At 36.8% G+C, this 12,555-nt stretch overlaps 1 protein-coding gene across 1 annotated transcript in view; it reads left to right on the top strand.

Annotated features, from left to right (window-relative positions):
* ERC2 (ELKS/RAB6-interacting/CAST family member 2) overlaps positions 1-12,555 on the top strand; it is a 610,694-nt gene that overhangs the window by 290,329 nt on the left and 307,810 nt on the right. The window contains exon 5 of the mRNA XM_060164014.1: positions 5,660-5,827. Coding sequence (XP_060019997.1) covers positions 5,660-5,827 — 168 coding nt within the window. The remainder of the gene's footprint in view (positions 1-5,659; positions 5,828-12,555) is intronic.

Consider the following 12,555-nt stretch of genomic DNA (forward strand, 5'->3'; position numbering starts at 1 on the left):
AAGCCAGTAGAAAGAATAAACAGCAGAACCAGAAAGCAAGGACTTCAGAAATTGAAATTTTAAGGCAAACGCTATGAAATAAATATGTTTAATATGTTTAAAATATAAAAGGAGTTGAAAATATGAATAAAGGGCAAGACCAAGCAAATTTAAAAAGAACCAAATAAAATGTCTAGAAACGGGAAAATATAAAAATGGAAATTTAAAAGTTTGATAAATAAGTTTAACTGCAGAGTGGTCATAGCAGAAGAGAAATTTAATAACCTAGAAAACAGGGCAGAAGAAATTAAAGATAAAAAGATGGAATACCTGAAAGATAAGATACATAGAAGATAGAATAAGAAGCTGTAGTGCAAGTCTAATCTGAATTCTCCAGAGAAAGAGAGAAGGAGTGTAGGGACAGTCACTATTCAGAAGCCATATTTGAAGAGGTGAAAGCTGAGAATTTTCCAAAACTGATGACAGGTATCAGTCCACAAATTTAGGAATCTCAAAATACCCAAATAGGATATAAATAAAATGAAATCTATTTGCATAAAAATAAAGCCATAAAATCTTAGAGGCAAAGAAAAAGTCTTAAAAAGCAAAACATTTGTCCAAAGGAGGTATATGAATGGCTAATAAGTGTATGAAAAGATGTTTGATAGCATCTTAATCATTAGAGAAATCAAAACCATAATGAGATACCACTTCATACTCACTGGAATGGTAATAAGTAAAAAGACAGATAATAACAAGTGTTGGTGAGAGTATGAAGAAATTAGAACCCTGGGGTTGCTAGTGGGGATACAAAATGGTATAGTCACTTTGGAAATCAGTTTAGAAATTCTTCAAAAAGCTAAACATATAGTTACCATGTGGCCTAGCAATTCCACACCTATGTTTATACCCAAGAGAAATAAAAACATATGTCTCCACAGACTTGAACATGAATGTTCTTACCAGCATTATTCATAATAGCCAAAACGTGGAAACAACCTAAGTGTCCACCGTGAGATGAATGGATAGAAACAATATGACATCTTCATACAGTGAAATATATTCAGCCATAAAAAACAATGAAGTACTGATACCTGGTACAACGTGGATGAATCTTGTAACGTGCTATGTGAAAAAAGCCAGTCACAAAGTACATATATTGTGAGAGTCCATTTATATGAAATTCCCAGAAAGGGCCAATCCATAGAGACAAAGTAGATTATTGGTTGCCTAGGACTTGGGCGTAGGGGGTGAGGAAAGGAGAGTGACTTCTAATAGTTACAAGGTTTCATATTGAGATGATGAAAAGGTTCTAAAATTTGCTTATAATGATGGCTGCACAATTTTGTAAATATACTAAAAACAATCACCTGTATGCTTTAAGCAGGTGAATTGTATGGCATATAAATTATATTTCAATAAAGCTGTTAAAAAAGCAACTAGGGCTTCCCTGGTGGCGCAGTGGTTGAGAGTCCGCCTGCCGATGCAGGGGACACGGGTTCATGCCCTGGTCCGGGAAGATCCCACATGCCATGGAGCGGCTAGGCCCGTGAGCCATGGCCGCTGAGCCTACGCGTCCAGAGCCTGTGCTCCACAACAGTGAGAGGCCCGCGTACCGCAAAAAAAAAAAAAAAAAAAAAAAAAAAATTCCCCATTACCTTTAAAGGAATGAATTTGGAGTGAGAGCTTGACTTCTTAATAGCTTCTGTTAGGCAGAAGGTGGAATAATATGCTCAATGTGCTGAGAGAACATATCTCTTAACCTAGAAAATTACTTTTAATAGTCAGCAACAATATTCATAAAAAAAAGAATAAAGTTGAGATATTTTTAGACCAAAATTGAGTTTGCCACCAAAGGAAATTTTAAATGATGCATTTCAGGCACAAGGAGATTCCTAAAGGAATATCTGAAGTGAAAGAATGAATAATGAACAAAGGTAGTGACAAATGTGGGGGTAAATCTAAACAAACATAGACTGTAAAAAAAAAATGATGAGTGAAAAACAAAACAGGAAAGAGCTAAAATATATGATGACAATGTGAATGTCAAGACGATGGTGACTGGACTTAAAGTGTCTCAAGGTCCTTATATTATTCAGAAAGAAGATAAGCATAGATTGACTTTAGACTTAGATAAATGTAAGCCTGCTGTGATTTCTAGGGTAATACCCTAACCGTTAGAAATAAATAAAACAAACACATTAAGTAAGTATAAAAGTATAACTTTTAAAAGAGTAGAGGCAAAAAATAGAATGAGAAAAAAAGTCATTCAAAACAAGGCAAGAAAGAAAAGAGAAGAAATAGAAATGGTAGCATATATAGAAAGCACAAAGATGGTTGAAATAAATTCACATGTATCCACAATGATAATGAATGCCCCACTAATTTTATAAGATAGGATAGAAGAATCTGGGTATATGCTATTTACAAGAAACTTCTCCAATATAAGGTTAAGGATACACCGAAAATGAAAAAAACACACTGACCAAATACCAATCATAAGAAAGCTGTTGTAGACTTTGAGGCAAAGAAACCATTTGAGAGCTGAAAAATTTGCAGAGCTACAAGGAGGAATTGATTATTTCACCATTATAGTGGGTGGTTTTAACCCACTCTCAAGTAATCAACAGATGAATCACATTAGAAGATCAAAATACAGAAGACTTAAACTACCCAATTAAAAGTGTTATCAAATGTCATGCACATAATATAGAATATCGCACCCAACAATTGTTGGACCCATATTCTTTTCAAGCATATAGTAAACAGAGTACATTTATGATAACTGACCACATACTGTGCATTAAGCAAGATACACCAAATTTCAAATGATTAGTATAGAACAGGCCATGTTCTCTGTTCACAGAGCAAGTAAGAAAACCACAGAGATAACTAGGAAACATCTATATATTTGGAGATTAAGAAACATCTAAATTATTCATGGGTCAAGAAATAAATCATAATGGAGATTGGAAAGTATTTAAGACTGAACAATAATGTCAATACTACATATCAAACTAGGGAGAGTGAGCTAAAATGATACAGGAAAATTTATGGTCTGAAGGCTTATACATGGAAAGAAAAAAGTATGAAAATTAGTGAGATTAGATTCCAACTTAAAGTTAGGAAGAGAAAATAGAATAAATCCAAGGAAAGCAGTAAGAAGAAAATAATTTAAAAAGGAGAGCAACAATTAATGAGATAGAAGATAAAAATGTTGGATGATCAACAGAACCAAAATTGGCTCTTTGAAGAGATTATTTAATGGGACATGCTTCTGCTGAGATTCATCAAGAAAAAGTAAAAATGAAGACTGTTAGGAACGAAAAAAAAGATAATCTTAGATGCCATATGGTAGTTCTATTTGTAGTTTTTTAAGGAACCTCTATACTGTTCTCCATAGTGCTATAGATATCAAAAGATAAATGGGTTTTATAAAACTTCCTGCCAATAAAGGTGAAAATTTAGCTGAAATGAAAAAATTTTAAATGAAAAACTGTTTCTCAAAATTGATTCTCATAATTAGAAATATGAATATTCCTATAATCATTAAAGATGGTTGAAGTAAGTAATGGTCTTTGGAGAAAGAAAACACCAGCTCTGAATAGTTTTTCTGGTGATTTCTAGTGAACATTAATGGGAAAAAATTAGCAATTTTACATAAACCATTTCAGAACACATTTAAAAGAAGGAACACTCCCTACTTTATTTGGAAGGCTAAGTTGATACTAAAACCTGACAAGGAAAGCTACAAGATAGGAAAATTACAAATCAATCTTACCCATAAACATAGAAAAAATTCTGATAAAATATTAGCAAGGTGAATCCAGTAACATAAAAAATATACTGCATCATGATGAAGTGAAATTGTTCCTAGTAATGCAGAGGGAGAGTAATATTTTTAAAATCCATTAATATAATTATAACATATTAAAGGTGAAAAATGTGATAAATCATGAGATGCAGAAAAAATGTTTGATAATATTAAACATTCCTTAATGATTAAAAAAAACAACTCTTGGCAAAGTTGTAATAAAAGGGAACTTTCTAAAACTTAAGAGTACCTATAAAAAGCTAAAGCAAACATCGAACTTAATGATGAAACATTGAAATTCTTCCCTTTAAGACCAAGAACAAGACAGAGGAGCCACAATTTTCACCAGGCCTCTCTGTCTTTCTGAATGGCTTGACCATGGGCTGGTATGGGCTTCCTCACAGCCTGGTGGTCGCAGGTTGGTTGGACTTCTGTCTTGGTGGTTGGCTTCCAGTGGGAGGAAGCTGAAGTTGCCAGTCCTCCTACAGGCTAGGGCTAGAACAGGCATATGACACATGCTGCATTTAGCTGGTTGAAGCAAGTCACAGTCCAGTCCAGGTTCAAGAGGGTGGTGAATAGACTCCTCCTCTAGTTGTGAGGAGCGGCATGTGTGTACAAGTAGGAGGAAATTGGTGGCATTCATTTTTGGAGATCATCGACCACAACTCCTACGAGACTGGCAAAAATGTGAAAGGCCAGTGACATATGATATTGTCAAAGGCATGGAGTGATTGATACATTTACACACTGCTTGTGACCATGAAAATTAGTATAACTGCTTTAGAAAACACTTTGGTGTTATCTGGTGAAGTTGAAGATGTGCATACTGTGTGATCCAGCAATTTAACTCCTAGGTTATTTTTACTATGTGTACCAGATGATATGTATAAGAATGTTTAGAATAGCACTTTTTGTAATAGCAGAAAGCCCTGGAAGCAAACCCAAATGTACATCAACAGCAGAATAGACAAATTTTAATGAAGTCTTACAATGGAATACTGTACTTCATTGAAAATGAACAAATCACACATACAATAACTTGATATAATCTCCAGGACGTAAGGTTGAGTAGAAAAAAGCAAAGTGCTAAAAAAAAATACACAGTGCAAATAAAGTTAAAAACCATGTAAAACTAAATAGTGTATTATTTACAGATGTAATAAATATATGGTGAGCCTGAAAGACAAGCAAGAAAAGGACAAACACAAAATTTAGGGTGGTAGCTATTTCCAAAGTGGGAGAGAAGGAGATAGAAATGGGTTGGGATATGGGTAATTCTAATGATCCTTTTGGTGAATTGAATGATGGATGTTTCTTGTATTATTTTTCTATGTTATATGTATTTTATGTTTGTGTCTTTTTAGTGTTTAATGTAAGAAAAAAAACCCCTCAATGCTTACTTTTTTTGGGGTGAGGATTCTTTTCTGTCAAATGATGCCCTTGAATGATTCTTTCCATTGTGGAGTAGCAGAGAAGGTCCAGGTTCTGTCTTGGGTAATTACCTTTGTCAGCTCCCTGTTGACACTTCTGAGGACCATGGTCAGTAGACTTTGTGGTTTCTTGGGTGAGTTGTAGGTTTGGCCAGGAAGGCTTCATTCCACTGTAAAGCTCGGTTCTCAGTGGTGTGGAAGGTAGAAGGCAGGCTGCTGACCTTACCTTTCCTATTTTCTACTCTGAGTCACCTTTAAAGAGCCTCCCCAGACCCCTAAGACTGAGTGACTCTCAAGCCATATTTTTAAGCAAACTCATGGTCTGCCTTGTTGGATGAATGATCACTGGTTCTTGGAAATAAAGAGAATTCAGTAGTTCTCAAATGTAAAGAGTAGGAGCTGCGGCTCTAAATTTTTGTAATTTCATTTTTCACAGATTGATCAGCTGAAGCAGGAGCTTTCAAAGAAGGAGTCAGAACTTCTTGCCTTACAAACAAAGCTTGAAACTCTTAGCAATCAGAATTCAGATTGCAAGCAACACATTGAAGTGCTTAAAGAGTCGCTTACTGCCAAAGAACAGAGGGCTGCCATCCTTCAGACCGAGGTAAGGCGCTGTTTCAGAACTCCGGGCAGCAGACATTGAGTTGATAGAAAATATCCTATCTGAACAGCTTTCTTTTCAAGATCCCTTATCCAAATCCTTGGGGCCAGATACATCTTGGATATCAGATATATTGGGGATTTGGGAAAGGTCAGATCCATTGCAAGTATCATAGATTGTATAACACTCCCAATGGGGTTGCAGCAACATCGCATAAGCAAACATATGGATATTTCTGCAGAAAAAAATTTTCTTACACTACAGTAGAGTAAATAAAGACTATATAAGGAGCCTTCTGTTGGTTCGTGTTAGGTTGTGCCACCAAAGGAATTTGCTTCACACTTGGATTTTTTTTTTTTCATTTTTCAGAGTTTTTTCGCAGTTGGGAACCATAGATAAATGATTGGCTCTGAAACGGTTTCATTTTATCAAAAATCATAAAAGTGTCAGGGTGTCATCTACCTTACTTTACTGTGTATCTGTGTAGGTCCCCCTCCTGGCACCCTTGGGTTTCTCACATCCTAAGCAGTATCCTCAATTTTCAAGATTCTTTTACCCATTGAAGAAAGCTGATATTGTGTTAGTTTCTTAAATGAAATGTGGTTTGTTATTTCTTATTCATACTAAGAAAAAAAACGCAAATACATGTTGCTATCCTATTTTCTTGCTTCTCATTGGATTATATCTCATTGCTAAGAAATGCAAAACACAAGCTAGTTATTATGTAAAGGAAACAGTTGCCAGAAAATAAATTATTAAATGGGGCCAATAGCAAAGAATGCAGGGAATCTCCCTGATTTTTGTGCTGAGGCAGTGTGTTACGTGGATTACTTTAGGAGAAGGCAATCTCATTGAGTTGCATGTTCTCTCTTGTGTTCTTGGAGCCATGTCTTTGCATGTATACATTTTTGGGTCTGTGGGTAGGTTTGGATTTTCTGTAGGAGTTAATGGGGCCATGCCAGTTAGTAGGTCTGTGCCCTCAGTCAAGGTGCAGGACAATGTCCAGAGGAGAAAGGAAACAAGTTCCAGGTTGGATAGGTCTTGGCATGGACCTGATAGGTCTATGCACTTGATTGGCCAATAGGCAGTTAATTGATTGCTTTGAATCAAAACTGTCATTTTGGCTTCAATGATGTAGATATTTTACATTTAAGAAATATCAGTTTCAGTTGTGTATAGTTCCATTGTGAATGTAGAAGCATGGATATTTTATTTTTTAAGACATAACTGCAAACTATGCCATAAATTGGAGGTTGGCTTGTATTTCCTTTGAGGAGGCAGCAGTGAATAGTATCTAGAACTGTGCTAATACTGTCGCCACTAGGCACATGTGGCTATTCAAATTTAGATTAATTAAAATTCGGTTAAATTTAAAATGGAGCTTCTTAGCCACACTAGCCACATTTCATGTATTTAGTAGTCACATGTGGCTAGAGACTAGTGTATGGGACAGCACAACTATAGACCATTTCTACCATGTTGGACTTGTCTAGAATACGGGTGGAAAGCTATGGCTTGTTGGGACAAATCCTGCCCTCTGCCTGCTTTGGTAAATAAAGTTTTATTAAAATTTTAATATTTAAACTTATTTAACTTTAAACTTATTTAACGTTAAACTTATTTAACGTTAAATAAGTTAACTTTAAAGTTAAACTTATTTAACTTGATGGTTACACCCTTTCATCTATGTGTTGTCTTTGGCTGCTTTTGTGCTACCAAAGCAGGATTTAGTAGCAACAGAGACTGTAAGGCTGAAAAGCTGAAACTATTTACTCTCTGGCCCTTTACAGAAAAAGTTTGCCACCCATGGCATTGTAATTTCCTGGGAAGAGGCTTGAGTGGGAATTGGAATGCCTGGCTTGTCCTTTCTCTAACAGGCTTACTCTGAACAGGGCCAAATTTGCTGACCTCCATTCTAGAGCCCAAGTTTTTCTTCCAAGTGGTCATTCACACTGCAACAGATTGTACTCACAGCTGTCTTAAGTTGGCAATAATACCAGCATTACTAATAAAGTTACTGTAATTGTGTTGCTGTGTATTGGGTAGAAGGAAATTTGAGAAGCAAGGCAGTCTGCTGAGGTATTGCCCAAACAGGTAGTCAGGCTTCTTGATAGTTTCTCTTCAGAAGGAGAGAATGAGAAAAGTCAGCTTGGAAAAGCTTTCTACCTCTCCCTTGTACTGATGAGTGTCGTATTCTGTGGCCTCTTTCCCTTTTCTTATTCTTTCCCCTGTTTTTTACCTCTCTCGAATTAATGTAGTCCAAGTTAGACCTGTACATATTTCATGAAAAAGACAAAGGTGACATTATGTGGATAGCTTCCATCCCACGTTCAATAATTAAAATGACCCAATAAAGAGACAGCACTTTGAAGTAGAAAAAATTACTCTCCATGTGCAGAGAAGGTGAGATGATTCTCTGCTTTTCTGCTTTGAAGTTGGGATTGTGAGATTAATGATTTTATCAGCTGGAAATATCCAAGGAATTTTCTTTTCCTTTTTTTTCTTCTTTTAAAATCTTTGTAAATGGAAGTGAAGAGAGTTATCTAATGATATCCATCTCACAGAGGAAGCAATTTAAGTTGAAATTAGCTCTAATTGTTGGATCATAGGCAAGGGATTTTTGGCAGCAGGGTAAAATACACTGAAGTGATTTTCCTGCTTCTTGGAAAAACAGGGAAATAAGAGTCTCCCTACCTAATGTGGGTTAGTGGGTGAGTATTCAGTAGGTAAGATATGTTATGTTTCATCGTGCCCTACAATGAAAGAACTGAATTTGCGTTCATGTGAAAGATACTGTTTTCATCCTTAGAAGAGGTTACGTGTGATAGCTCCTTCCAATTAGACCCCTGAGTCATTGCTGAACGCTCTTGCTAAAACAGAAGAGGACTCTCTCTAGAATGGAAAGAGCCCTACTGGTTTCTCTGGAAAATCTGTGCCATCAGCTATCTTTGGCAACTCTTTTAGAATATGTTAAAAGTGACAGATGTCACTGACTCAACGGTTAGTCTCTGCAAGGAAGGCTTTTGCCACCACAGAATTTGCGTTTGGGAGGTAGTAGGTTGAAGGCTGGGATGAGAGGGGAGGCAAGTTGTCTGGGTTTGTGGCTATGTGGCTTGGCTCCTGGGTAGGTTTGCTTTAACTTGTACAGATGCCCAGATGCTCTTTGACATGTGTGCAATAAATCAATGGAATAATAATTACACACACGCACACACACACAGACACCACATAGCTCTTAACATAACATTTTACTTTTTAAAATAGCTTCAAAGGACCGTAAGGCCAAGTATCTTATTTTGCTACTTCCCTTGATGTTTCCCACGTACCAATTTACCCTTATCCGCCAACACATTAATTTCATGTGAGTAGAGATAATAATAAATAGACTTCAGCACCTTGACTTTTATGGATTTCAATGAATTACCAGCATATCCAGAAATCAGAAAGAAGAAAGGCCTAGCTATTATTTTATCATCTGAAGTAAAATGTGATATGAAAAACACAGCATTTAGAAGTGGGAGATGTGTGGACATGCCTTAGCCTCACCGTTTAATCACTACGACGTGAACAAGACTTAATATTTCTGAACCTCCATGTCTTGATCTGTAAAGCAGCAGTCATTGTACCAGCCTGATGCATCTGTATGAAATGTGCTTTGATTCTACTAAAGGGTTTTAGCTATAAATTGTGTTGATTATTATCATTGTTGTGATTGTTATTACTATTGTATATCAGAATGTTTGGGGAATACTCTACCTCACTTCTTACGGGTCTACCTTTGTGGGTCTCCTTTGAATTTTTGGTGTCTGCTTTTACTGAGCTCAGACTTTTATATTTCAACTGAGTCACTTTTTTATGCCCTAGAATGATGCAGAGAAATGAAGATACTATGAAAGTGCCATCTATTTTGTTCTAGCTCCAACTTAAAAGATTTCTTTCTGTTTTCTTGCGAGTACACTTTGCCCCAGCCCAGCGTGATTTCTGAACCGCCAGGCATGACATCTCTTTTGCATCTTTTTTTGTATTCTGGAAGATATGTTATGTGACAGTGGTATATGATGCTGCTTTTATAATCATTTCTGTTCCAAATAGGTTAGGGAAACATTCTACTTGTAAGAAAAAACACTTGACAACATGTTAATTAAAGAATGTAGGGGTTTTGTGTTCATGAAGGCGAGAGGCAACACATGCAGGTTAAGTTAGTGGCAGCTCCATAGTAAGGGTCCAGAACATTTTTCGTTTTGCTTTTTAAATGTAATCAATATAAGAAGATCTCATGTGATCTGTTGGCTCAGTTCCCAGAAAATTCACCTTGGCACATACATACTTACATTCATGTGCAATAACGTATATACTCTCAGGTAGTTTACAGATACCCTGAAGCATTTCCAAGAGTTTCACATTAAAGATCCTTGCCCTATAGATTTCATGCATTTTTCATTCAACATATATTTTTTAAATGACTACTATGTGCCAGATATGGTTCCTGCCTTCATCCAGTCAACATTATATTGGGTATGTGGATGTATGATAGAGAACTGATCACAGTACCATAAACACTCAGTGAGTTCCTTATCACTGGTTAGTAATAATTCCACACAAGGTCTTAATTGGACTTCATCTTTCTTGGGTTGTTTAAAGGCAGATAAGTAAAGGAAAGAAAGAAGATAGAACTAAATGTTTAGCTCTTTTGAGGACTAGAGTATGCAAGCTGTATGAAACGTCTATTTAGGGACTTCCCTGGTGGTGCAATAGTTAAGAATCTGCCTGCCAATGCAGGGGACATGGTTTTGAGCCCTGGTCTGGGAAGATCCCACATGCCGTGGAGCAACTAAGCCCGGGCGCCACAACTACTGAGCCTGAGCTCTAGAGCCCACGAGCCACAACTACTGAGCCTGTGTGCCACAACTACTGAGGCCCACGCACCTAGAGCCCGTGCTCCGCAACGAGAGAAGCCACCACAATGAGAAGCCCGTGCACCACAACGAAGAGTAGCCCCCGCTCGCCACAACTAGAGAAAGCCTGCGCACAGCAGCAAAGACCCAACACAGCCGAAAATAAATTAATGTTAAAAAAAAGGTCTATTTATACCTCTTATAATTTAAGGCTAATATTGCTAAGGTGATTACTCTGATAATGTTAAGATTTTATGTTTTGATTAAAATTGATCCTCAAAAAAAAAAAAAGAAAAAAGAAAACTGATCCTCTTTTGAGCCTACATTCAAGCAACCTGGCTTTCCTTGAGAAAGGGAATGGTATTTATAGGCTTACAGATTATTTCAGGAGTTACTGCATCTAGTTAGAAATGCTTCAGTCAGCTATACTTTAGGTAGACCCTTCCCTCAACTTGTCTAAACAAGCAAGGTATCATTTGATAATATTTTATTGAGCATCTATGATGTGCAAGGTGCTGGACAAGGTGGGACCCATAATCTCAGAAGCTGTTGGTTTTGGACTTATTAATTTAATTTTATTGCCCAAATGTCTACTGAGCACAAGACATGGCAGCTATATTGATTTTCAGGAAGTGTGGCTAAGTGTTTTCTATGCAATACATTATTTTAAACTTTGCTTACAACTTGTGAATTTGGTATTGTTGACCGTTTTTTTTTTAAGACAAGGAAATAGAGGTTCAGAGTGGATGTGTATCTTGCTCAAGGTCACAGAACAGTGAGTAACAGGGCTTGGGTTCTCAAGTTCTAAACTCTTAACTAGAAATCTAGCACTTTCCATAAGAGTCCCAGTGGCTGAGGGCTTTCTTTGTGTCAAGAAGCTGACATACATTATCTCATTTAATCTTCATGGCAAAGGTTATGGCAGGTTTTATAGTTCTTTCTTAACAGGGAGGTTCACTAGGGATTCAAGAATGCTTCCTAGGTACAACCCTCTACTGGCTATGAAGAGGGATAAGAATGAATAACTCTGAGATGTAAATTCTTACAGTAACATTGTGGCTATAACAGTAGCACTGTGGCCATAGTAATGAAGGATGTCACCTAAACTTTAGGGAGGGTACCATTTTTCATGAAGACTAGAATTCTAGTATATTACGAAGAATTTATTGCATAATATTTAGTTTTTATTTCTTTAAAGATGTTTGTGATATGTATATATATACATATTCAAACATGCATGCACCCTTTGTAGAAAAAAAGTAAAAGAATGGACAGCAGTATCTTACTGTGTTTTCTTTTTATGTTAGACTCAGGTGATCTTTAAATGGCCTATGATACACATGCTGTACATTTGTAATGTAAAAATTAAATGCATTTTTAACAGAAATGATGGTGATCACTTCTTCAGGGAGGTTGTGCAAGGTACTGGTGGAGGAGGCGGTGTTTTCTGAGCCTGTGGCAGCATTTTTTGTTCCTCTGAGTCATGGATGATTCAGTGTGATAACACAACTAGAAAGCAAAGTTGGGCTGTCAGTTTTCAAGATGAATCATAAATCCAAGCTTTTGACGATGAAAATGTTGTTGTCACATGGAGAAAAAGAACAAGTTTTATGAGTCCTTCCTTGTTTCTTGGTTTGTTTCTCATTGAGATGGGCCCTCTACCCCACTTCATGGTGAGGCCGGGATTCTTGGATATAAAAAGTCACCCTGACAAGGAGTCGGGAACGCTTTGTGACCTCCAGGGACTGCGGGACTAGATGCATGCACATAAGGCTTTGCAAACTATTCAGATACTTAAGGAACTACTCTTTCTTCTGAACTCACACATGTTGAGCA

The sequence above is a fragment of the Lagenorhynchus albirostris genome, chromosome 10, assembly GCF_949774975.1.
Source record: "Lagenorhynchus albirostris chromosome 10, mLagAlb1.1, whole genome shotgun sequence".
NCBI classification, from domain to species: Eukaryota; Metazoa; Chordata; class Mammalia; order Artiodactyla; family Delphinidae; genus Lagenorhynchus; species Lagenorhynchus albirostris.